The 26,547-nt window shown below is 35.3% G+C and overlaps 2 protein-coding genes across 4 annotated transcripts in view; one reads left to right on the forward strand and one right to left on the reverse strand.

Moving 5' to 3' along the window:
• Nucleotides 1-23,025, forward strand: part of si:ch211-105n15.1 — a 52,401-nt gene extending 29,376 nt beyond the window's left edge. The window contains exons 1-6 of one of the 2 annotated variants that reach the window (XM_073937149.1): nucleotides 15,952-16,565; nucleotides 16,912-17,226; nucleotides 20,541-20,861; nucleotides 20,951-21,058; nucleotides 21,936-21,997; nucleotides 22,801-23,025. In XM_073937149.1, coding sequence (XP_073793250.1) covers nucleotides 16,526-16,565; nucleotides 16,912-17,226; nucleotides 20,541-20,861; nucleotides 20,951-21,058; nucleotides 21,936-21,997; nucleotides 22,801-22,848 — 894 coding nt within the window. In that variant the 5' untranslated portion in view covers nucleotides 15,952-16,525 and the 3' untranslated portion in view covers nucleotides 22,849-23,025. Of the gene's footprint in view, nucleotides 1-15,951; nucleotides 16,566-16,911; nucleotides 17,227-20,540; nucleotides 20,862-20,950; nucleotides 21,059-21,935; nucleotides 21,998-22,800 lie in introns of those variants that run through there. The other variant, XM_009296012.5, reaches the window with a different exon arrangement.
• Nucleotides 1-26,213, reverse strand: zgc:172133. 2 transcript variants are annotated; one of them, XM_073936142.1, is made up of 8 exons: nucleotides 23,930-26,213; nucleotides 23,744-23,800; nucleotides 20,920-21,032; nucleotides 6,463-6,777; nucleotides 5,083-5,397; nucleotides 3,204-3,542; nucleotides 2,353-2,491; nucleotides 1-1,783 (listed from the first exon to the last, which is right to left on the reverse strand). In XM_073936142.1, the coding sequence occupies exons 3-8, from the start codon at nucleotides 20,924-20,926 to the stop codon at nucleotides 1,741-1,743; spliced, it is 1,158 nt and encodes a 385-aa protein (XP_073792243.1). In that variant the 5' UTR covers nucleotides 20,927-21,032; nucleotides 23,744-23,800; nucleotides 23,930-26,213; the 3' UTR covers nucleotides 1-1,740. The 2 variants fall into 2 exon arrangements, with proteins under 2 accessions (XP_073792243.1, NP_001121763.1); NM_001128291.1 differs by lacking the exons at nucleotides 20,920-21,032; nucleotides 23,744-23,800; nucleotides 23,930-26,213 and adding an exon at nucleotides 10,319-10,480 and having other exon boundaries at nucleotides 1,318-1,783.
• Nucleotides 26,214-26,547: the final 334 nt, after the last annotated feature.

A 26,547-nucleotide genomic window follows, 5' to 3' on the forward strand; every position in this document is an offset into this window, starting at 1 on the left:
CAGGAAAATGGGGAATTTATTAAATAATAAACATAAAATAAAATGCAAAATAAACTACCCCGAGGGGGAAAACATTAACAAAACAAATACATACACAAACAAACTTCACTGGGCTGGCTGGTAAGGAACAGGACTGGAAACATGACAAGACAAGGGTTCAAACAACAACATGTGATGACGAACTGGCACAGGACAGCAAATGTGAGGGGTATATAAACTGTAGAAAATTAACACACAAACAGGTGAACACAATTAACTAATAATGGGTTAACAAGGAGGGTGGGACAAGACAATAGACGGGAGAGCGCAATGTAAACACCGAGCCACGTGCTTTGAAAAGAGACGCAAGACACGAGCACACGATAGATAAACACCTTACCGTGCGCTCACACATAAGCAACACGCATGCTTCATCTCAGCCCCAACCAAAACTGAAACCAACTAGACGGAGGCGCTGAGAATAAAGCAGCGCGCTGCTGACAGAACAAACACAAACACTAGTACAAGAGCGCGCGCGTCTGAGGAACGCAGAGCGTGCGCGGCCACATCAAGCGGCAGTGCGCACACTCTGCGTACACCCACGACAGCGCGCGCACACAGAGACAGAAACAGGACCAGACATGAGTAGTGTCAGAGCTCTGCCACCAAAACAAGAATTTACAAGACCAAAGTGGCAGAACCCTGACAACACGCCCCTAAAACAGCGAGCTGTGTAAACGCCCCTAAAATAACACCTTTGAACACACTCAGAAGAACCTTAATACTAACATTCAATCATAAAAAGGGGTAAACTATGTGCCCTTTAAAGTTAAAGACAGTGACAAACTTAGCAGCTTCAGTAAATAATCTTTTTGAGTTACCATTTTCGATTACTGTGAAGTGTAAACAATCAGGGTTCTTTCACCTTTTCTGAGGTCAAATTTAGGCACTTTTCAAGTACATTCCAGGTGCATTATTCAAACCTTTTCCAGTGCTTTACAAGTGTGGTAACAGTAAACTATTGCTGGTGTAATTGTCAGCCCCTGATAAAGCCAAAGGAAAGTGTATTACCAAACTAGTAAGATAAATTATGCAAGCAAAACTATTTCATTTTCAAACAAAGCCTAAAGCCCTTTTCAAACCTCAAACCTTGATTAAAAAGATTACATATCCAGCACCTATACAAACAATATTAATACATTAAGTAAACGGTTACATTTATAGAAGTTAATAACAAGTTTAGGTACACAAAACTTAGGATTAGCTCAAGAAGCATGCCACATGTAACATTTACATGATCTTAATAAGAGTTTGTTTTCTGAGCAGTTTTTTTTTTTCTTTTGTTAGAGCTGATGAAGACAGTTGACCCAAGGCAGTTTGCTGGTTGTTCTACAGTAGTCATTCAAAGAGCTTCAGTTAAAGCAGCAATGTCAGTATGGAGTGATATTCATTGCTGCAATATTGAAGTGTTATTCCAAAACAAAGTGCTGACCACTTCCAAAGGCACTTCAGAATGAAAGATTTCAACGGGTAAAACTGATGGATGCTTAGCATCTTCCATTCAGAAGGGCTCATCCCTCTGGCCTAATTCTGTCGTTTTGGTCATTTTGAAGATGTCCCACCTTCATGTGCACATGCTCAAGCAGCTCAAACTTGTTTATCCCCCTTTCAGGACAGCCACAGATAAACGATGACAGGCATAATGACCGGCCATTACTCATTAGAGGGGCATCTTGAGTTTGAGGTGTCTGATTGGAAGAGTCACTCAGTAGAAACACATTCTGATTGGTGGCTGACACACATACTACAAAAAAATAGAGATTAACAGGTTGGCTAGTTTAATAAGATGGTTATATATATTATTCTTTTATTTTGGAAGTTATTTTACTGTTTCGAACGAATGCCTAATGATATTCTGCATCCCTGGGCAAATATTGTTATCAGAAGAGAAGTCATACGTAGCACCCAAATTTAACTGAATAATTATACAACTATATTAATTATTATTATTACTATTATTATTATACAAATATTTAAAGTTATTAATATAATAAAACATTCATACCACTTTTCTAAATTGTAAATAAATAAATAAATAATTGCATTATTATTATTAAATACATTACGGTTTCTGAAACATACATACTGTTAAGCAAAAAAAATTAATGCAATTTTTCTGAGATAAGATTCTTTCAGACAGACAGATTTAATGAACATAGGATCTTGCCTGATTTATTCCCAGCACTTCAGTGCGTGTCGAAACAATTAAACAGTGACTTTAATTAGAATGATGTATATATTTGTACGATTTCTAAATACTCTTTTTTTCTCAATCAACTTTAAAATCTTAAATCAGCTGTTTCTAATACTCACCATTCTCTGATCTCTTGTTCGATTGTGTTTTTTTTTTTTGTAAAGTAAATAGCTATAGCAGCAGCCGTCAGCAGCACCAGCAGCAGTAGCAGCACCAGCACACCAACACACATTCCAATTCCTGTACTTAAGGATATTCCTAAAACAGAAGCAACAAGAGAAAGAGAGAAGAAAATAAGTAAAATCATAGATGTCAAAGATAATCCTTTGTATCTTTGTGATCAGTGTTATAGATTTGGGGATATTTTGGCAAGTTATTGCCAAAAAAAGTGTCCTATTTTATTAAAGGGCACCTATTTTACCCCTTTTTCCAGATTTAATATAAGTCTTTTGTGTCTCCAGAACGTGTCTGTACAGTTTCAGCTCAAAACACCCATTAGATTATTTATTATAGCTTTCTGAACATTAAGATTTTCTGCTCTGGAAATCATGTAGCTGTTTTTGTTGTCTGTGCCTTTAATACCGGTTCTCCCCACCCACTATTCCCAAGTGCCTGTCAGAGTGTGCCTCAATCTCCGCCTCGGCTGCGTCAGATAAACAGCACAGTGACAGACATAAGGAAAGCAGATCTCATGTAACGTTTGTGAGAAATAGTCACAAATGTTGGGTGGGAGTGGAGAAGAATTTCGCTTTAATAGAAAGGCCTTATGAAAAGGAAATAAGTAAAGGGCCAATTCAAAACAAGGACATTGTAAATATGCTAATTTAGCACATGGCATTACATGAAAACAATATTAAACTTTTCAAGGAGGCTTTAGCTACTTGTCACTGATTTGGCAACACTGTAATGTGAACTATAATAAAAATCTCAAAAGAGAAGTGACTGATATGAGAAAGATCATTACACTAACCTGAGAAAGTGACAATCACAGAGAAGCTCCTACTAATGTAGAAGCTGGTGCTGTTGATCAGTAGTGTATATTCTCCAGAGTCTGCTTTCCTGCTGTTCATGATGGTTAGAAATCCAGATGAATGATTCACCTTCAGTCTGTCTCTGAATTCGTCTTCACCATCTTTACACTGAGCATCTTCACAGATCTGACTCTCATCTCCAGTGATTTCAGCAAGGAGAATCTCGCCAAAGTACCACTTCAGCACATCATTTGGAGTTGTTTTAATAGGAGTGTCTAAAGTGATAGATTCTCCCTCTGTCACTGATTTCTGCTTCCAGTTCTCTTCAGTAGAACTGTCTGAAAAAACAAACCAACATATGACTGATTTGTGAAAATGCTCATTTTAGTTTATCTCAGTTTCTTGATATAATGGAATGTACAGTGTGTACACACATCAATGGATTTGCTTTTCAGTGTTTTGTAATTTTGGCAGAGATATTTAACTACTGAACTAAACTAAACTTTAACTCTGAAAAATGGACTGACACAGTTTCAATTTACTAGAATTGCTGTTAAGCTGCTTTGACACAATCTACATTGTAAAAGCGCTATTGAAATAAAGGTAAATTGAATATGTTCATGTTGAACAGCGCTTTGAAAACAACATATATTGCAACATTTTTACATGATTTTTGAATTAAAACAGTTTATTATTATACTTTAATGACCTGAGTGTACAATATATTGGATCTGTGCATTAGGCTTTAGGCGGTGAACATACTACTTTATGTCATTAGAACAGAATTGGTCAATGCTCTTAACAAACATTTTTCTTGTTTTAATAACGCCAATGAACATTTCATGTGAGGTCTTCATGCATGCCAGGTTGTAATTGTTACATTTCATTATTTAATCACAGCAGCATTTCCCATTCTACTTTTAGAAAGGCCTCCTTTTAAAGATGAAGCGCTGTACACTTATTGTCTCTTTGTTTTATTGTATTAGTACTATTACAACCCTGAAGGGACTCACTGGCAATCAAAATCAGTTCGAATCAGGCTTGGAAATCAGGGGCCAAATTGCCTAAGTCACTGAACTGGTTTGAGTGTGCCCCACCCTTCATAGCAATTGCTCATTGGCAGAGAGTGCCATGCGGATGGACCAACCCAGGTCACTTAAAAACACCCTGCAACAAAGAAACGTTGCTTTTTGCATTAGCTGGCTCGCACTCGCTGTTGCTCTCTGCCCCCTCTGGCCTGCTCGAACACCATGCAATTGGGACACCACAAACTTTCCATGCAAACCTCATAAGTTTCAGGACAGCCGAAACCTCACGAATTTCCACAAACGGACTCTCAGCAATGGGGGGGTGTTTCTTACAGTTGTTAATTGACCTTGGTTTTTATTTTAAATAAAATAAAGCATAAAAAAAACTTTAAAAATATCACATAAATAATTTACATAAATAATTTTGGCTGTTAAATAGCTAATGTGAAATAAGATTTTGATCATATGAGTGAATTTATGTATACACTGCAAAGCCCAAAATATTCATACCCCTAGGTTTCGTGTTTGACTATGCAATACACCCAGTGAGGCTAACCACTAAGTGCTGACCACTGAGCCACCATGCCACCTTGTTTTGGCTCATGTTGCTTTATTTTTTCCAAAGTAATCTGATTTAAAGAGAAATGGCCAAAATTACCAGATTTTACATTTACAAAAATGGGAAAATGATCACCTCCAACTATCAATCTTTTTGTAACATGTCTTTTTCACAGATGTTTTTTTTGCAATAAAGATAAATGGAAATTGTAATACTGTTCTAATTATATAAAATTAAATAATATTAGTTAATGTGGTATGATCAACAAGTCAATAGACATAAATGACCTACCTAAAATAGCAACCCTAAAGATTTTTTCTCTGCCACGATGGAGGAGTGTGTAAAGTCCCGAGTCCTCAGTGCTGACCTTCATGATGGTCAGAGATCCAATCTGACTGTCCAGCTTCAGTCTGTCCCTAAATCTCTGAGGACAGGTATCATCTGCGCAGACTTTACGCCGATAGCCTATTATTTCAGCAATGCGCCCTTTATTAAAATACCAGTTAATTCTGTTGCTTTGGTTTGTTTGAACACCAGTGCATAGAGTGACTGAGTCTCCCTCCATCACAGACACTGATGATCCAAGTCTATCAGCACCAAGGGCACCTGGAGAAACGGACAGTCAATTATAAGCCACTTTTGAAATGGTGTAGCATTTTAAACATTAAAATAAGTAATAAAATTTTTTAAAATAAACTTACTTTTAAATAAAATTAAAAGGGAGATACAAATTCTGACTTCAACTGTGTATATATATGTGTGTGTGTGTGTGTGTGTGTGTGTGTGTGTGTGTGTGTGTGTGTGTGTACAGTATTATATATATATATATATATATATATATATATATATATATATATATATATATATATATATATATATWWTATATATATATATATATATATATATATATATATATATATATATATATATATATATATATATATATATCTGCTTTTTTAACACCCGTATCTAATTATTAAACTCACTCCATTACTGACGTTTCAACTTTATAAACAAGTATTATTACCTTAGAATTGGTAATAATAAACCTAAACCTAAACCTTAACCTCATTAATGAAATAACTCTGTATGTATTACAAATATAAATAAATGACAATAAATAAATAATATCCTTCAAAAATATTTGTTACAATTAACACACCTCAAGATTGTAATTTAAAATGGTTGAGAAAAAAATGGTTAAAGAAATTTTAAAATTGTCGACTCACCCTCTCCCTCACAACACCAAAAACTGAATATTCTGTCATCATTTACTCATCCTCCACTGTTTCTTGTTTTCTTTGTTAAACATGAAGATATAGTGAAGAGAGCTAGAAAACCTGTAGCCATTGTATTTGTTTGTCTTACTATGGAAGTTAACGCTTACTGTTTTTCGATCTTATTTTGTGTTCAATAAAAGAAAGAAGTGGTTTGAAACTAGTGGATGAAAATGAACTGAATTAATTAACCCTTAGGATAGCGGATTCATATTGATTGTTTATTCACATTAGCTTTGTCAGGCTTCTGATTTTTGGTTGAAAGGTTTTCAATTTCAGATTTTCAAAAACAGAAATGTATTTAATTGAAATCATCTTTACTGTAGTTTCAAATATGGACAAACATATGAGTGCATTTTTTATGTGAATGAACCCTTTATTAAATAACACTCACCCTGGACAGACAAGATGAATTTCTTTTCTGTTCTACGGCTGTTAATCTGCAGCTGATACAGTCCAGAGTCTGTCTTTCTGGTGTTTGTGATGATCAGAGATCCAGATGTATTGTCCAGCTGCAGTCTTCCTCTAAATCTTTCAGGACACACATCATCTACACAGATCTTCACCTGATCTCCATTGAGTTCAGCAATGCGATTGTTGTTAAAATACCATCTTATTCTGTCTGTTTGTGTTTTTATAATTCCAGTATTCAAAGTGGCAGATTCTCCCTCCATCACTGACACTTTATCTGCAGCAGCATCAGACACACCTGCAGCAGCAAAAGCAATCATAAGTCAATTTTCAGAAAGACAAAAACCATCTCAAAGACTTTAGGGAAAGAAACACTTCTGTCATTACAAGTGCATACAACGAACAAGTTTTGCGCACTACAATACCATCTTCATACTAGAAATGACATAAAATGGAAAAGGTTGGTCAAAAACTAACTTTACACAAAATCTTTTTATTTTTAATGTATTTATTTGTATTATAGTATACACTCACCGGCCACTTTATTAGGTACACCTGTCCAACTGCTCGTTAAAACAAATTTCTAATCAGCCAATCACATGGCAGCAACCCAATGCATTTAGGCATGTAGACATGATCAAGACCATCTGCTGCAGTTCAAACCAAGCTGGTCTGAGTATTTCAGAAACTGCTGATCTAATAGGATTTTCATGCACAACCATCTCTAGGATTTACAGAGAATGGTCCGAAAAATGGAAAATATCCAGTGAGCGGCAGATCTGTGGGTGCAAATGCCTTGTTGATGCCAGAGGAGAATGGCCAGACTGGTTCCAGCTGATAAAAAGGCAACATTAACTCAAATAACCACTTAACCGAGGTCTGCAGAAGAGCATCTCTGAACGCACAACACATCTAACCTTGAGGCGGATAGGCTACAACAGCAGAAGACCTCACCGGGTGCCACTCATGTCTGTCAGCTAAGAACAGGAAACTGAGGCTACAATTCACACAGGCTCACCTGTGTTTCTGTAACCTTCCCCAGATTTGTGCCTCAAGACAATCCTGTCTCGGAGGACTATAGACCATTCCTTTGTCTTCATGCTTGGCTTGTGCTTTGACATGCACTGTCAACCCTGGGACCTTATATAGACAGGTGTATGCCTTTTCAAATCATGTCTAATCAACTGAATTGACCACAGGTGAACTCCAATGAAGCTGCTGAAACATCTCAAGAATGATCAGTGGACCTGAGCTCATTTTAGAGCTTCACAGCAAAGGCTGAGAATACTGATGTACATGTGATTCTTCAGGTTTTTTATTTTTAATAAATTTGCAACAATTGTTTTCACATTGTCATTATGGGGTATTGTGTGTAGAATTTTGAGGAAATAAATTAATTGAATCCATTTTGGAATAAGGCTGTCACATAAAAAAATGTGGAAAAAGTGAAGCGCTATGAATACTTTCCGGAGGCACTGTATGCCACAAAGAATTAAGGCAGTTCTGAAGGCAAAGGGGGTCCAACCTGGTACTAGTAAGATGTACCTAATAAAGTGGCCGCTGAGTGTATGACTGACAACCATACAACATTGTAAAATGACATATGTAACAGTCATACAAAAAATAGCCAGTGATAAAGCATTAAAAATTCAATCTGATAAGAAAACTCCTGAGACAGGAAGTAAAAAAGAATTTGGATTTGGGTGTGCCTTGATGTATTTCCGCCAGGCTGGCTCCAAAGGATGTATTTAAAAAAATGATTTAGGTAAAAGTCTTCTCAATGGAGAAGTACAATAATATATGATTTTTAAAAGATAGTCTACACCACTGTTGGGGAAAGTTACTTTTGAAAGAATGCATTACAATATTGAGTTAATCCCCAAAAAAGTAACAAGTTGTGTCTTTTTATGGAAAGCAATGTGTTATGTTACTTTTGAGCTACATTTTCATACCTGCCTGAGGCTTGATCTCAAAACTTGCAGGGTATTTTTCTTTTTTGAAACAGAGGAGCTCTGCATTTAATTACACACTTAACTTGTACACCTTCATTACACTAAAATAAATTGGAATAATGTTACCTTCTGAGAACCTCCTTACACATGCCATATGCAGATTGATGAAAGTTGAAGGCAATGTCTTTGCTACTTTTGTATTTTTGTCTTACTAGTTCAGTAAAATCACCATCCATTGAGACTATAATCCCATTTTCTTCCATGTGTTCAAATTAATGAGAAACCCCACAGAAATGTAAGGCTCTGCCATCTTGGTTTCTGTCTGTTCCCGCGGCAGATCATTTTGATTCATCAATTTATTTTTTAAACTCACATTACATTTTAAAAAAAGTAACTCAAATATTAAAGTAATGCGTTATTTACTCATTCATTCATTCATTCATTCATTCATTCATTCATTCATTCATTCATTCATTCATTCATTTTCTTTACGGCTTAGTCCCTTTATTAATCCAGGGTTGCTACAGCGGAATGAACCACCAACTTATCTAGAATATGTTTTATGCAACTGTTGTCACATGGTTTAAAAATAATTATTTTGAGGAGCTGATGCTGATGAGGTAATAATACAACTGTTTCGCCAAACTGAATAGTTCTAACTACTGATGAAGCTTAATATATGTTTTCACAGTATAAAATGTGTGTAGTTTTGGTGAAATAAAATAACTAATCGATCAAATGTGCATTATATGAAAGTAAATACATGTGAATTAGTCAGAAAAACGTAAACTGTACTAGCTTTCTAGATATTATATAGATATGTAGACATATTTATCTAGATCTGATATAGCCAGGCACATCTGTTTCTGTAATAGTTAAATCACAGCGAGTTCATGCATCTAGCTTATTATTTTATAGCTTCTATTATAACATGGTATATCAGTTAGCACCGAATTATAAATCGACTTTATTCTTATAAAAATACCTAAGATGGCTGGAAGAACACATATAAACCATTTATTGTTGTGTAATTGATCAGTTAAAGCCTTTTTATGTTCATTCAGATCTTATTTTCATTCATTCAACTACAGCAATAGCTGAATTCCTTCATCCATAGTAGGGATTTCCTGGAATGTTCTAGTGTTGTGAGGCATATGTGGAATTTCTGCTCAAGTATGAATGAACAGGCATTACATGCATTTAAAGTGTTACACTGCCCACATCAACCTATTTTGAGGAAAACTAAAAAAATCTCCCTCTAAAGACATTTGAAGTAAACTTATTTTTATACATTTTTTTATAAAAATAATTATTTTTATAATAATTGTTATTATATCAAAAACAGTAGACTATTGAATATCAATATTTCGCAAGGTATTAAATTTAGAAATTCCAGTAAACTACGCCTAAGTTAATCACCCTGTCCAAATGAACATGTTTGTAGCTTCGTATTACATTGGATAACATCTCGCACTATAAAATAAATCATATTTTCAGATATAAAGACATGAAGAAAATTACATTTTCAAAAAACAAACAAACTGAAAATCAGGAGGAGATAAGAGGCCCAAGAGGTATAATTTGAGAATAATGAGAAGTGAGTTAGTCGATGTTTTTTTTTTCCTTTATGGTGTTACAATTTTGGGTGTGGGGTAGGGGATACGCGCCTTATCCCCTTCGATCCTAGCAACGCCCCTGTGTAGTATTCATTTTATTTATATGAATAGAGCTAATTTTGTTTTCAGATGTTGCAGCATGTCACAAATTGTCACAGAACGATTGTGCGATAAACCAGCTTTACCGCAATCACATCATTTTAATTCATCAGCTACTTAAAGGCTACAGAAGCTTTTTTAATTTGTACTAAATAAAATGCCAAATGCTTACCTTTGATGACACTCCATAAGATCCAAATAAACACTCTCATTTTTCTTCATAGCTGAGTGGCCTCAAGGAAGTAATATAAAATTATTTAAAAACAATTTAGTCAAAATGTGTTGTCAAATCTCGCAAGACAGCGAAGCTTCAAAAACAACTCGAAAGTCAAAAGTGCCGCAAGAGCGAATGGAGAGCTGACAGATCTGTGTGTCTATGCTTTCGCTTTCGCGGTGACGTCAGGGAGTGCAGCTTTTTGGTTTACAATTTTATTAAAAATGTTTTTCTTTCCAAACTTTTGTATACCCCAAAACAGTATAATTCTGTCCTTCTGATCCTAGAACCCATATTTTTTAATAATGTATTGCTTATGGCTAAATCTTACATCCACAAATGTACATTTTCAAAGAAACAACTCCTTAAAAGACTTTAATTATTATGTTGCATGTAAAACTCTTTCCATATGAATCTTTTAATCGTGCATAATTTGCTCGTCTCTTTGTTCATATTATGGCTTTGTAATTGTTCTTTCTTGCATTATAAAAAATAAACAAATAAAATTGAAAGAAATGGGCACACAGTAATAACAAGCATACAAATACAGTAGTCAAAGCGAAGGATCAAATGTTCACTTCTCACAGTAAAGTTTCTTCATAGTCTTCCGAAAACTATTAAACAACACCCATTCCTGTCTTATGACAACTTTGAAAAACATTCTTTACTTCAAATGATGACTAGCCTAATTCCCCTGTTATCTTAACGTTTCCAGCTATATAATGTTTTATTGTTTGTTTAAGGTGAAATTGTTGATATTAAAATTGAATTATATAACTTTTCCTTTATGATTTTGCTTCAAATATCTTGCATCTATGTAGAAAATGTAATAAATATATATTTAAAAATATATATTTTTTATGTTTAATGTTGTATAGGCTGCATAAAATACTGCCGAAATACTTATAATAATTGCCAAAATATGACAATGAAAAAAAAAAAAAACACGACATCGATAGTTTTTCTCACTGACTTGAAAATTCAACCTTAATTTAAGTGTCTTAACACGTGTGAACAGTCCAGTCATCAGTAATTTAAACAAAACGCACAATACGTTAAACATGTTAAATCTTTATTTTATAAGAATATTGCCAGTGACATTATGTAAACTTATCAAATCTTTGAAACATGGCACAAACCTTTCAAATTCTGAATAGAATGTACTAGAGACTTTTCATACTACTCTTCATGGCATCCAGAAGAGCAGCTCTGTCAAGTTTCTGTCAAGAGCCAGATGAATTTACATTTCCTTCATTCTTAATGTTTATTCACGTCACGTTTCACTTTGGTGTAAATTTACATCACACATGTGAACACATTTTTTTAGAGATCTTGATCAGTGGTGCATACGGGCCATATTTGGGCATTTCATGTCTAGATTAAAGAAACAGAACATAATGCTAAAGCAATGTTACGTTATTAGATTTTTTAAACAAAATTCTAATTCATTACTTTTTGAAGGTAACTTTAATAAATACTGAAATTAAAACACTCTGAAGTCTCTCTGGACTGATGTCTTGCATGACCATACCCCAAACCACATGAACGACATATCGCATGCATTTCACTTTCTATTCATTTGAAGCCATGGATTCTGTGCAAGCGAATCATATTCTCACCTTAGAATTATTAGGTTCTGTCTGACATTTTTTGTCAAAATTGAGGGATTGACATATTCTTATTAAATGACAACTTATTTACATTATGGTATGATTTTTATAAGTTGTTTACATTAAGACTTTTTATAAAAAAAAAAAAACAAATGTTACACACATACATGCTATATGGAATGCAGAAACTTTGAAGCTCAACATTTCAAAATCATTCAGAAAACAGATAAAACCTTACAACTCCAAGGTGATAATATATTTATGAATTAATATTTATAGCTATAGTACTATGTTTCTACACACCATAAGCGTTACATAAAAAAGTAATGAAGATATTTTCTTGAAAAACGCTCGAGAAATGCAAGCATTTATGCAAAACTTTATTAGTGATCTGAATATGCAACTCGCGTTTTTTGTAATTGCCTCAACACTGTTCAATGATCAAAATGAGACGTGTTTTGTCTATATAAATAGATGTTTTGAATTTTTCCCGGTCAAATTGTTTTTAGAAAATGTGAAAAATAATTAGTTGTTACATTTACAGGTATATTTAGAGGTTTGGATAATTTGACATGGTGATGGCCTCATCTGTCGCCTCACAGCAAGAAGGTTGCTGGTTCGAGCCCTGGCTGGATCAGTTGGTATTTTTAAGTTTGCATGTTCTCCCCGAATTAGCATGTTTCCTCTGGGTGCTCCGGTTTCCCCCACAGTCCAAACACATGCGCTATAGATGAATCGAATAAACTAAGACTAAGCTTTTTTTGTACATTTGTGTGAATTAACCATATAACCCGACATGACACTGTCAATAAACGTTTCCTTTCCATCTAAATAATTACACATTGTAGCGATTAATCACAAATTAATCAGTAATTTAACTGAGTTAAATTAAAATGGCAGAGATTTTTTTTCCTTTCCAGAAGCTTAAAATGAACTGCCACTAGGTGGCGGTAAATGTCTTGAGTAATTTATTTATTCACATTTATTCATGAAGTGCTTACAAATTACTTGCAGTGGTGGAAAGAATACTAAAAAAAAATCATACTTAAGTTAAAGTACCATTACTTGACCAAAAATGTAGAACAAGTAAAGTAAAAGTATCTGTTGTAAACTACTGTACTTAAGTACTAAAAGGCTGTAGCTGTACTCTTTATTGTACTGTACTTCAGTACATATTTTCGATGAGTTTAATACTTTTACTCTGATAGATTTTTTTCTGAGCTGCATCGTCACTAATTACCATGGGTGTCAAAATGATCGATATCAGTTCAGTAATAGATCATAAGTTCACAAGTTTTCTCCAGTGTGTTTATTATGGATTACCTGTGATAACCGCGTATTATGCACATATAGATTGTAAGCGCGGCAGTTCTTACCGCTATCGGTGAACAGCGCTTTCATTTCTAAAGCCGATCGCAGCCCTTTCTGTTGAGCAGGTGAAGACAATGACCAATCATAGGGGTGTAAGACCACCCCTGTCAGCGCTCTAAAAGCAAGCGGGATAATATTTACATTAGTTTATTTGCTATAAATGCTCATGCTGTCTTCCGTGCATGTACTTGAGTTTTGTTTGATACATTCAGAAAGAGTGTTTTCTTTGAGCAGGTACAATTAAAGTTACAGTTCCTATGTCTTACTGCTGTATTAAAGAACAAAATTGTATTACAAATAATATATAAATATATTTATAGATTTTAATTTTAAAAATTCTTGTGTCGTGAAGAAAAAATCTAATTATGTATGAAAAGCATCGTTAATGCACTGAGATATCGAATTCGACCAAATCGATGACATGATAATTGTAACTGAATCGAACTGTGAGACCAGTGTAGATTCACACCCCTACTTCTTACATTTATAGACCTTTATCTTGGATGCTGCATGGAGGGCGCCATAGCGACCAGCGTCTTCTGGTAGAATGTTTAGAACTTCCGTTTGCAGCGTTTACAACTGGTAATTTGCGATCTGAAAACGGGTTTCAATAGCGTTTTGAGTGAATTACGGAGTGTTTTTGTGACAAACAACTTTGAAAGGTGTTTGTTAAAGCTGTTATAATCTGTCAGATCTGTGGTTCAAGTGCTAGAGGAAAACAGTATCTTAAGCCATGTTTCTTTTCGTTCTGCTTAATCACGTGCCCCCTAAAAAAGATATTTAAAATAAATAAACAATCTGATGTCTTTTTAAAGACTGCTTTCTTTATTAACTACATCACACAATACTTGTACTTTTACTTTTAGTATTTCAGTAGTAAATTTTGAAATAAACTCATTCCAATACTTAAGTACAAAAGATGTTGAATACTTTAGAATGGTGCTTAAAGAGCACTTCAACTTCTACTCAAGTCACTTTTCGATAGAGCACTTGTACTTTTACTTAAGTCTGGGTCTCTAGTACTTTATACATCTCTGGTTGTAAATATTACTCAAAAGTATAAGAAAAAAGTAGCCCTATCAAAAGTACTCAAGAGTAGTGAGTATTACGCTGTAAAAAGCTGATGCATTTACATGTCATTTGTGGATGTGTGTAAACGTAACATTCTGTACTGCATTTAGTTATTGCTGAAGGCCATTTCGGTCATCATACAGTAAACATCTGCCATCTTCTCATCAGTGACATGCATCTAAACAGTGTCAATGTGTGTAAAGATTTTAGACATGTTCTTAAACATAATGCTTCCAAAGAGTTAACTGCATTTATACATTGCCCTTCTATGTGTGATCTAATTGGACAGAAATCACAGGACTGATTTTTTATAATCCACATAGACTATGCACTACATATGTACACAAGTAAGAGTACAGGTTTTTAAACCTACTTAATAATTACAATTCCTTATAAAAACTCACTTACGGTATTTTGAGTATTTGTAATTTGTTACTTTACACCACTGGTTCTCAAAGTGAGGTTTCAAAGTCACCTGGTGATTTCCAAAAATCTATTTATTTTGATTAAACCTTAAGAATTACCATATTTTATCCATACTGAAAAGACAATATAGTTGTTTATAGTTACTATATACTAAATTGGATTGTGAACCCTGGGGTAAATACATTATATTAAAGACACAGCAATAGTGTCAGATACAGCAGATAGATTTTATAATACCAGGTTTACCTTTCTGGCAAATTTACAGCACTCACATACATTAAAAAAAGAATTAAACAAAAAATAAATGTGGGTCTATTGGTGTGTGTACGTCATTGCATGCAAGGTTTCTGTATTTATAACCACCTCAGAGGATATTGGAGGTCGCAAGTCACTTGAATGGTTAATTTGGGGGTCGCAGGCTGATTTTGGGAACCCCTGCTTAACACCACTGTTTATTTGAAAAAAAAAAAAAACATACATTTCTGACATATCTTATAGCTTTTGGAATAAGATATGCAGGAGGTTATCCTCACTTTAAGAACAAAAATTAAGATGTTTAAATGGCACAATGTGGATCAAAGCCTAAAAGGGGCAGATTCAAAGGGTTGTTTAACATCATATGTGAGGTACTTTAAGCTGAAACCTCACATGCGCACTCTAGGGACATCAGAGACTTAATTTACATAATCCATTTTATATGCATTGTTCACTTTGGTCTTTTGACCACCAGATGGCCAAACATAAACACTGGTACACAGCGTCAACTGTTATGAACCCCTAACAAAGACTTGGTGCTTTTTTTTTACATTTTGGATCTATTTTTTCCAACTTTTTGAAAATAATAGGCCTAGTTTAACAATAATTTTAAAACACGGGACAGCACCTAGATCACACATGACAAATTATATACATTTCACTTTAACTTTTAATTTCACTTTCACTTTCACTTCAATCTTGCAGACAGATTTCTGGACCATTTCTCAAAGCCTTGCTGAATTTAATTTAATTTAATTTTTTTAACTAAAAAAAAAGTCAGAATCCACGTCCCTGAGACTGGTTAGATTTTCCCTTTTGTCTGATCAACTATAAGATAACAACAGCAAAACAGGAAGTACAGTTCAGTTCGTTCAGCTACAAACCAAACCAAACCACATTAAACAAATGGCCGAACAAACGTGATTGGCTCACCCAACAGATCAAACCATGCATGCAAGAGAATCAGGCCACAGAAGGTTTCCGTTTGACACCGTTTTTGACACTGAGAATGTAACTGCAAGTCACTGTACACCCAAGATTAATGATTACATGATAATTATGATATGAATAAATGATTAGAAACCAAGTAAAAACATCCGATTTACTTTACAATTCAACTTGCTCACAAATCAAGTATTCAAATAGATCAACACTCCTATATTTAACAGACAAATACTTATTTAAAAACGTGAGTTTTTACTGTGGAGGGGGGAGGGGGTCTTGTTCATAATGAATTTGTATACCATTAAAATATGTTTAAGACTTAATAAGTACTAGAAGATCTTTATATAATATGTTCAAAACTTTCAGATAAGATCAGAGCGTGTGGTTGTGAACTAGGAAGGTTAGCGTGTGTTGGGGGAGGATTCACACATCAAACACACAAGTTTTAACGGATGGCATTATTAGATCAGACAACAAACCGAAGAAAATGTTGGTCTCATTCTGTTTGTGCTGCTGGTGTCTTACTGGTAAGTTATGAAAACATTTTTCAGGCCCTGAATTCCAGATTATGCTGTTAAGATTTGGATAAAAAATAAATAAATATGAATTATTATGATTTTATTTAATATTGGTGGGAAAATAAGGCCTGGAATAATCAGTAAAAATAATAAATAAAATGTTTATCGACAGAAAAACACTGAATATTTGAAATGTCATGCCATTTGTACATTTCAAGAATTATAAATGCAAGGAAAAACGTCCAATATTACTATATTTGTTATTTAAATTCAAATGATCTTCTTTCTGTTTTTGCTTTCTTACAAATTATAACAAACTATTTCCAATTTCAGTTTTACACTTACAATTTTTCAGGTGGGTTTGGAGAAATTGTGTCAGTGCTGGAGGGAGATTCTCTCCTTTTACGTGCTACTGATATACATCAAGATGATGATTTGGTATGGAAATTCGGCGCTGAAAAATCTTTGATTGCAGAAATGAGTGGAGCTGCTGGAATCTTCTCCATATTTGATGATGTTCTTGATGGGAGATTCAGAAACAGACTGAAGCTGGACAAAATCACTGGCTCTCTGACCATCACAAACATCAGAACTGAAGATGCTGGAGATTATGAACTCAAGATCAGTGGTGCAATACTGAGGGATACAACATTCAGAGTTTCTGTCTATGGTGAGTGGAGATCATGTATTCACTTATTCAATGCTTTTATTAAAGGGAAATTAAAGGTTACAAATTAAACTCAGTCCACTAACTCAATGTTAATTACCACAAATTTAATTAACTATTTGTACAAAAACAAAATGCACCAATGAGATCATATTTCAGAGGTTTTAAAGCAGAAATCTGAAGTTTAAAACTTCAGAGACACACTTAATGGACAATTGAACCCTATCCATTGACTTTCTATTACGGGGAGATGCGCCCCTATCGTTACTGACCTATTACAAGAAACTAAAAAAGCTGAGTGTGACAAGATGTGCAATAAACAAGCTAAAAAAAAAACAGAATCAAAATTCTAAAAGCTGTCAACCACCCAAAAATGAAAATTTATGGACACAAAAGTAGAGCACAGCATGTCATATTAGAAAACTTATGTTACACCAGCTGAAAAGAAATATAATCGGCGACAGCAAACACTCATTATCATCGTGTCAAAGGATTATTTCCACGAGTAGGAGATATATGGAGAAACCCAACGGTATTGGTCCGAGTCAAAGCTCTTTTTCCTTACTGTTATTGTAGGACTGATCCAACTGAATGGCTTAACAAACAAGTTATTTGATAGAATTTAAAAAGCTGTTAGTCATTTTAGCGGCTAGCTAAGGCACTCGCAAAAACAATGTTCAGCTTTTTGCTTTATCCACAATATAAAAGGCACTAACTCGATGTTAACTGCACATGTGCTATACACTATAAATGCTGGGATATTTCAACCCAAATTGGGTAAAATCTGGAAAAACTTTTGGCTAAATTTGTAACTATAAATTTAATTTACTAAATAAAACCAAGTGACTGGTTTCGTCTGATTTTACCCAAAATTGGGTTGAAATAACAGCATTTTTAAGAGAGTGTCAAAGTGATGATACATGAGGCAATTGATGCAACGATGAGCAATGATGGTGACAATGGACAACTAGGTAAGACTTATGGCAACTTATCAGGTCAGATGGATCCAGATACAATTTTCTTGCCCATTCTCATTAGGAAAGTAGCCCAATGTCTTGTCAACTTCAGGACTTCGGGTCAGCTGGATCCAGATGCAATTTTCTTGCCCATTCTCAATAGGAAAGCAGCCAATCAACATCACTCAAAAAGTCGCCAAATATCTCATCACCCTCGGGATATCAGGTCAGATGGATACAGATGCAATTTTCTTGCCCATTCTCAATAAAAAGTAGCCAATCAACATCACTTAAAAGTAACACGATGTTTACTGCACATGTGCTATACACTATAAATGCTGGGATATTTCAACCCAAATTGGGTAAAATATGGACAAACTTTGGCCTAAATTTGTAACTATAAATTTAATTTATTAAATAAACTCAAGCGACTGGTTTCGTCTGATTTAACCCAAAATTGGGTTGAAATAACAGCATTTTTAAGAGAGTGTCAAAGTGATGATACACGAGGCAACTGATGCAACGATGAGCAATGATGGTGACAATGGACAACTAGGTAAGACTTATGGCAACTTATCAGGTCAGATGGATCCAGATACAATTTTCTTGCCCATTTTCATTAGGAAAGTAGCCCAAGAACATCACTCAAACAGTCGCCCACTGTCTCATCACCTTCGGGATATCAGGTCAGATGGATACAGATACAATTTTCTTGCCCATTTTCATTAGGAAAGTAGCCCAATGTCTTGTCAACTTCAGGACTTTTTGGTAAGCTGGATCCAGATGCAATTTTCTTGCCTATTCTCAATAGGAAAGCAGCCAATCAACATCACTAAAAAAGTCGCCAAATATCTCATCACCCTCGGGATATCACGTCAGATGGATACAGATACAATTTTCTTGCCCATTCTCAATAAAAAAGTAGCCAATCAACATCACTTAAAAGTAACTCGATGTTTACTGCACATGTGCTATAAACTTTAAATGCTGGGATATTTAAACCCAAATATGGTAAAATATGGACAAACTTTGGCCTAAACTTGTAACTAAAAATTTTAATTTATTAAATAAACTCAAGCGACTGGTTTTGTTTGTTTTAACCCGAAATTGGGTTGAAATAACAGCATTTTTAAGAGAGTGTCAAAGTGATGATACACGAGCTAACTGATGCAAAGATGAGCAATGATGGTGACAATGGACAACTAGATAACTTATGGCAACTTATCAGGTCAGATGGACCCAGATACAATTTTCTTGCCCATTCTCAATAGGAAAGTAGCCCAAAAACATTACTCAAAAAGTCGCCCAATGTCTCATCACCTTCGAGATATCAGGTCAGATGAATACAGATGCAATTTTCTTGCCCATTGTCATTTGGAAAGTAGTCAATCGACATCACTCAAAAAGTCACGCAATGTTTCGTCAACTAGGGGATTGGTCTCTACAACTTTTGGGTTGTATAGGACTGGCGGGGTTAAATTGGTGCCGTGACCCGGATGGGAGTGAAGTTTAGGGGGGTGAGTGTGGTGGAGGCCAGCTAGCAGAGGTGTAAACCCACACTAGTCTCAAGGTTCGGTTCGATTACGATTATCATGCCATCGATTTGGTTCAATTCGATATGTCGGTGCCACAGTGAGAGAGAGAGAGAGATGGAGTACACTTTCATTCTCTCAATAGCATTGAAATAGGGGCTTCTGCTGTAAGTGTCAGTGAAAGACTGTCCAGCAAACACACACGCAGTGAAACTGAGCACAGTTTCTGCATTTTTAAGTAGTTGGAGCGTTGTAAATACCCACGCCTTCCTCGCCATAGTAAGCTATGGCGACATAGCGAATATTAGATAAATGACGTCAGTACATAATAACCGGTTATGATTATTATTAAACCCATACCAAATTGTCTGCATCTGCATCGTGGTGCACCATAGAAACAATTAATTTTGACACCCCTACCAGCTAGAGAAGTGCTGTGCAGGTAAACCTCACTCTGACATCTAAAGGTGCTTTAGCACCAGAAACTAGAGGCCATGGTCTTTAGCCTCCTTGGTAGAGCAACTCACTCCCATACGGAAAGTCGCCAGTTCGATCCCAGCTCAGAGCAGGTTGTGTGGTGTAGGACTAGTGGGGTTACACGGAGGCACTTTCTGCTTCTGTCACACTGAAAAAAACAAAAAACACCTGTAGGGAACACACTCGTTCCTCTCCATATGCACTTCCACTTAAAAACACTTCATGTTTTTTTTTTTAAAAATGACAATCTCCTGCAATAGAAAATCAACAGTTGGCTTGCTTTTCTGTGTGTGTGTCCTAAATTAGCTTATTCACTTTTATCAATTATTTTTAACCTCTGCTGTTATTTCAGCACGTCTGCCTGTCCCTGTCCTCATCAGGGACTGTTCTTCCTCCTCATCTTCATCATCCCAGTATAACTGTTCAGTGGTGTGTTCAGTGGTGAATGTGAGGTCTGTAAATCTCTCCTGGTACAAAGGAAACAGTGTATTGTCCAGCATCAGTGTGTCTGATCTCAGCATCAGTCTCTCTCTACCTTTGGAGGTGGAATATCAGGATAGAAACACCTACAGCTGTGTGATCAACAACACCATCAGCAACCAGACCACACATCTGGACATCAACACACTCTGTCAGACATGTTCAGATAAGGGGGAAACATTACCATTTTTATGTGAGCTCGCTTTTAAACATACAGCATTGGTGTTTGGTGGTGTTTATTGTAGACTTACAAAACATGCATGACCAATTTTTCCCCTTCAGATCAGAGTCTTCTCCTATGGCAGATTGTGCTGATCTCTGCTGCTGCGGGATTTCTGCTGATTGTAACAGTAATCGGGATCATCTGCATCAGCAAGAAAGGAAAAACAAGTCAGAAAGCAGCTAATACACATGTTATATATGGATCTTTTTGACTAAAAATTGTGACCCTGAAGCACAAAATCAACAAAATACTCAGACAAAATGATTGATTATTGAATATTCATTAAATATCACGTACCAATGAACATATATTGTCAATTTCCTACCTTAAATATGTATGAACTCAAGTTTTGATTTGTAACATGCATTGCTAAAAACATTTTAATTTTTTATTTACTAGACAACTTTAAAGATAATTTTCTCAATAACTAATGTAATGTAACGTGTGTATTTGTGGTGGTAATTTGGCCAGGACATTGGGGTTACACCCCTAATCTTTATGAGAAGTTTCACAGGATTTTTAATAACTACAGAGAGTCAGGACCTGGGTTTAATCTCTCATCCGAAAGACATCGCTCACTGACAGTATAGTGTCCCCTTCACTATAATGGGGCATTAGGACTTACACAGACCACAGGTTGTGCACCCCCTACTGGCCTCACTAACACCACTTCCAACAGTAACCTAGTTTTCCCATGTGGTCTCCCATCAAGGTACTGACCATGCTCAGCCCTGCTTAGTTTCCATGAGAAACCGGTCTTGGGCTGCAGGGTGACATAGCTGTAAAAATCAAACTGAGATTTTTTTTTTTTTTTTGAGCCCTCAAATTCTATATTTTCAAGTAATTGTATTTTAGCTAAATATTATCCTATCTTGGCAAACCACACGTTAATAAAAATACTATTTATCTAACTTTAAGATATCAAAACTGGAGCCATGTATGACTGGTTTTGTGGTCCACCAGGGTCATAATTGTTAATTAAGATTTTTCCAAATGAGTAATTGTAACCCATTATTTTTATTAATTTTATTTTTGTTTATGCAGTTCGGACCAAGAAGAAGAACACAAAACATTCAGCCTTGAGTAAACCAAAAAAACGAAAAACGGTAAGATGCTTCATGGTGGCTGTTTTGCAAGAGGCTTTGATTAAAGGTTTGCTGATCAAGGAATGAAGCTTGATTGTAGTTTTGCACACAGTTGCAGCTAGTCTGTTGAGTGTTGACCCAACTGACAAAAAACATTTATATTCATTTAACTTAATGTTAAAGTGGACTGGAATGCAGTTTCGAATTTTAAATCTGCCACTTTACTTAACTGAAGCTTGATTTGTCGCCATTGAAACTAAATGGAATACAGTGTGAAGTTCTAAAACTGTTTAAAAAGTCATTCCAGAAATACAGTTGAGATCATCTAACTTAGCAGTGAAGAAAACAGTGCATGTCTGTACTCAGTGAAGCTGCATATAGTTGCACTGTGACACGTCTTACAGTACATTTCTATTTGCATCCTAAATTAACTATTATTATCATTATTGTTATTATTAATTATTAAAATCTTAACCATCTCACTAAAGTCAATTTGTGATGGTTCTCTTGCTTACTACTGCTTCGTTGTTCAAGGATCAAATGAGGAAGCTTGCATATTCATGGTTTAGTAATGTCATGTTAAATTTGACAAAGACAGCATGCCTTTGCAATTATGTGGTTTATCATGGCATTTCTGAGGATAGTTGTGATCCATACACTTGCTAACATAATTTCGGAGATTTATTTTTATATTTTAGCTCGGTTGATGATGCTTCTAAAACTTTAGTGTGTGCTTGGTATAATTAATGTTGATACTTTTTTTTTAAAAAGGTTTTTGTCAGAAAAGTTCTGCTAAACTCCTGACTGAGTTTGTTTTCTTGCAGAAATCAAAAACAGAGGCAGTGTATCAAAACGTCCCCAAAAAACGATGATCCAACACTGGATCTGTACTGGAGATGGTTTTGAAGCTCCCAGCATGACCTCTTTTGAGAGCACTTATTTATGGATTCATTCTCGGTTTTGTTTTTAATATCATCATCATTATCATCATCACCACATATTTTGAGTTTTTCTAAATAAATAATTTAATGTTTGGTGCATTGCATTAATAGCTGTCTTTTTGTTACTCGCTGTTCATCAGTAACTAACCTTTACAACATGCTCATTTTCTGCCCTCTAGCGGCCACACACATATATTACAGCACCCCTCCATTATCTTATAAACTCTCACACCTTTTTTTGTCACAGACTGTTTTTTCCACATTATTATTATATAACTGCTATTGTTCTACAACTATAACAATATAAATAAACCAATACTGTAGTTTTATAGTAACTAAGGCATATTTATACTACAATACACCACAGTTTACTGTGGTAAAAATTTAAGTATAATACAGTATATTCGTTTACTATTGTCAATACAAATAGCATTCATTAAGAAAAGTGTAAATACTAAACTATAGTTTCACACAATTTACCATAGTATTGTTTAAAGGAACTACAGTACGTACAACAAATTAAGGTTTAACTTGATCTCACAATTTTTATAACGATCATACTGTTTTATTGTATAGAATAGGTGTCAACAAACATAACTATTGAGCTATTTAATATTGAGCTGTGATTAATTTAGGCTGAGTTGTAAATTTGTATTGCATTAGTCCAAAGATACAACTCTGTGAACTATTTTTATTTTTAATAGAAAACTTGAAGTTTTTGAGTTATGTCATTTATATTTGGTTATTTTTAACCACTTTAATGTTTACTTAAGCAGCTGAAGGGAAAAATATTCACCCAAAATTAAATGAAAGCAGAAAAATTCACCTTTACGGTCATTAATTCCAGAAACTTTAATTGTCTGAAAGCTGAAGATATCTCATCCTGTATTAAAAAAGTAAAAAAAAAATACAAAATATTAGTGAGAGAGGGTAAGCTGTAAACTGATTTGTCATTGTGGTGTGCAGATGCCATAAGGTGCTTTGAATGGTTAGTTAGTTAATAAAAACCTACCTCAAAAGTCTCTGTACATCTCATACCTCCTTCAGTCTGCATCTGAAAGACTTTTCACACACTTGTTGTCCAGCAGGTGGAAATTCTGCAAAAAGTCTGATCTCATACTGGTCAAAAAGGAGCTCATCAATGCTTGGTATGTATGCCAATATATATTATCAAAAGTACAAGAAAAAAAAAAGCTTGGTCCTTTGCACTTTTACTGAGATAGGGTGTAGATACTTAGGTGTTGACAAGTGCATGTTTACATCATTACTAAACTGACTATAGCATTGAACACAGGATTTATGTAACAATGGATAAAACCCAATGTGAGAGCTGCGAGTGTGCATTGTAACTTACACATACTACAAATACGATTGTCACTAGTTCTCACATTTAGATTTGCAAGCTCTAGAGGTTTGCTACTGATTTACCTTCGACTCGAACCAATGACCATCTTGCTGTGACGTGACCGTGCTTAAGCCACCATGCCGCCATTTAATGAGAAATAAAATAATATTAAAAAGAAAGACTTCAGAAACTCTTGTTAGCCCGATCAACCAATAATCATACAATAATACAAAGCATCTCAATGATACAAAGTTACACATGCAAATGAAATTTTATTTACCCGTACTATTGTGTAAATATTACACAAAAGGTGATTTATGCATGTTTGAGCAGAGTTTTTGTTGCACTTGCATAGATTGACCAGCAAGTGTCATCAGTGTGTGGTTTTGGTCTTCTGGTAGCAGGTCGCTTCAGTCATAAAAAATGTTTGAAGAGAAAGCATGTATAATCAAATGAATTTAAGAGGGCAAATAAATTGTTCTCTTATGATCACCATGATCTAGCAGTTGCAGATAGCTGGAGAACTGCCACTGAAATGAACTACAACTCCCATCATGCACCTCACACACCGTTTGGGATGATAAACGATTGCACAAACACACAGAGCTGAAGCTCATGAAGACTGATTAACTGGTCTACATATACACTTCACATTCTCATACTCTTTGCTGAGTCTTGTTTTTCCCGTAAGCATTACAAAGCGTTGTTTTGCTTTGACCCTTTGCATTGTTTATTGCTCTTGTTGTTTTGCTGCCTATTCTGACCATTCTCCTGTTATTGACTATTCCCATTGGAAAAGGGGAGGGATTAAACAAGATGATTAGACATTTAGAATTTTTTTTTTTATTTCTGTCCAAGAGGTCACACTTTGATCTTTGATTGATCTCCCACAGTCAAGTGATTAGTGATGGGTCGTTCATGAACGATTCGTTCATTTTAAACGAATCTTCAATATGACTCGGGAACTAGGAGTCCTCTCAGGGAGTGATTCGTTCATCCGCGCGTGCGCACATTTGTGCAGGTAGTATCGTTAATTTCAAGTCTTCATTACATTGGCAGAAGCCAATCATATGCGTTTAGAGCCGGAAAAAGAATTGATCCGCTCACCTCTCGAGTCCTCAATCGGGTCTGAGTCACTCGTTCCTCACGGGCCAATCACATGCATTTATAGCTGGAAAAAGAATTGAATTGAAAGATGAACTAATTATCAAGGCTCCTATCGACTCAGACTGTGTACTTTGGTTAAGATTATATGTGACTGTCAGTGTAACGTGAACGAATCACTGACATTTGAAGACATGAAGAGGTGAGCTGAGCAAGGAGACAACAATAGCCTACCTTCATAGACAAAAGAGCAGGTAAACATTGAATTATTATTTCCACCTTCTTATAATATTCTATTTATGACTTATTTGTCGTGTGATCAACCTTTTGGTCTAGTTGTAGATGTGTTTGGAAGCAATTCATAACATTTTAATAATATTTTGGCAAATTGAACCAAATGAACGAAATGACTCGAAAAAAAGATTCGGTCATCTCGATGAACGAGACTCAAAGATCCGAGTCGGTAAAATGATCCAAACCTCCCATCACTAATACAGATCCAGTGTGTTCCGGCACAAATTAAGCCCTGACTGAAGGGAAAAACACTTCTCTTTGTCATTCCATTCAGGTTTTACTTGGGCAATGGCACAGTCTATTTCAGTTCCTCAAAAGAGCAACGTGCCAATAATATGCCTTGAAAACATGAAAATTAGGGTTGCACTGGTCTGAAAATAGCAAATCACACCAAAACATGTCTTGCGCCTTATTGAGCCACATGTATGACAGGGCTCTATGCCTTATACATACAGTTTTAGATATGCAGGCTGAGCTGCATGCAACGGTTTTAATGTGCACACCTAATCCTCACAGGGATGTCCCTAGCTCCATTGAGTGCACCGTTTCTGACATTGCATGTCTGAGATATGCAGTCTCAGCTTTTCATATTCAAGTCTGCATCCAGATACTATTGTGCTTTTCTGGGTCAGTCTTAAATAGTTTTTCAGGAGAGCTTAAAATGAACGCTCATGCTGTAGCAGCAGGACAGGAAGAAGCCCTTTTTACTCAGTGCAGGTGGGCTTACTTCAGTAGGCAATGAGAGCTCATTTTCACAAACAAGCTGTTTGTCCACCAGCAGATCAAAGCGCATTTCTGAAAAAACAACCAACCGCAACAGTTTCGAGTTGACTCTGAAGATGAATGTCAGATAGCACATGTGTTTTTCCATTCCCTAAAACCAAGCG

Source organism: Danio rerio, chromosome 22 (assembly GCF_049306965.1).
Source record: "Danio rerio strain Tuebingen ecotype United States chromosome 22, GRCz12tu, whole genome shotgun sequence".
Lineage (NCBI taxonomy): Eukaryota > Metazoa > Chordata > Actinopteri > Cypriniformes > Danionidae > Danio > Danio rerio.

What these genes read in the sequence shown, in the direction of transcription:
- zgc:172133 (NM_001128291.1), bottom strand. Translation starts at nt 10,358, where the DNA reads ATGAGAGTGTTTATTTGGATCTTATGGAGTGTCATCAAAG. An exon ending in CTTATGGAGTGTCATCAAAG is followed by an intron (nt 6,778 to 10,318) that starts GTAAGCATTTGG and finishes TTGCTGCTGCAG; the next exon opens with GTGTGTCTGATGCTGCTGCA. An exon ending in GAACAAGAGATCAGAGAATG is followed by an intron (nt 1,784 to 2,352) that starts GTGAGTATTAGA and finishes ATTTTTTTGTAG; the next exon opens with TATGTGTGTCAGCCACCAAT.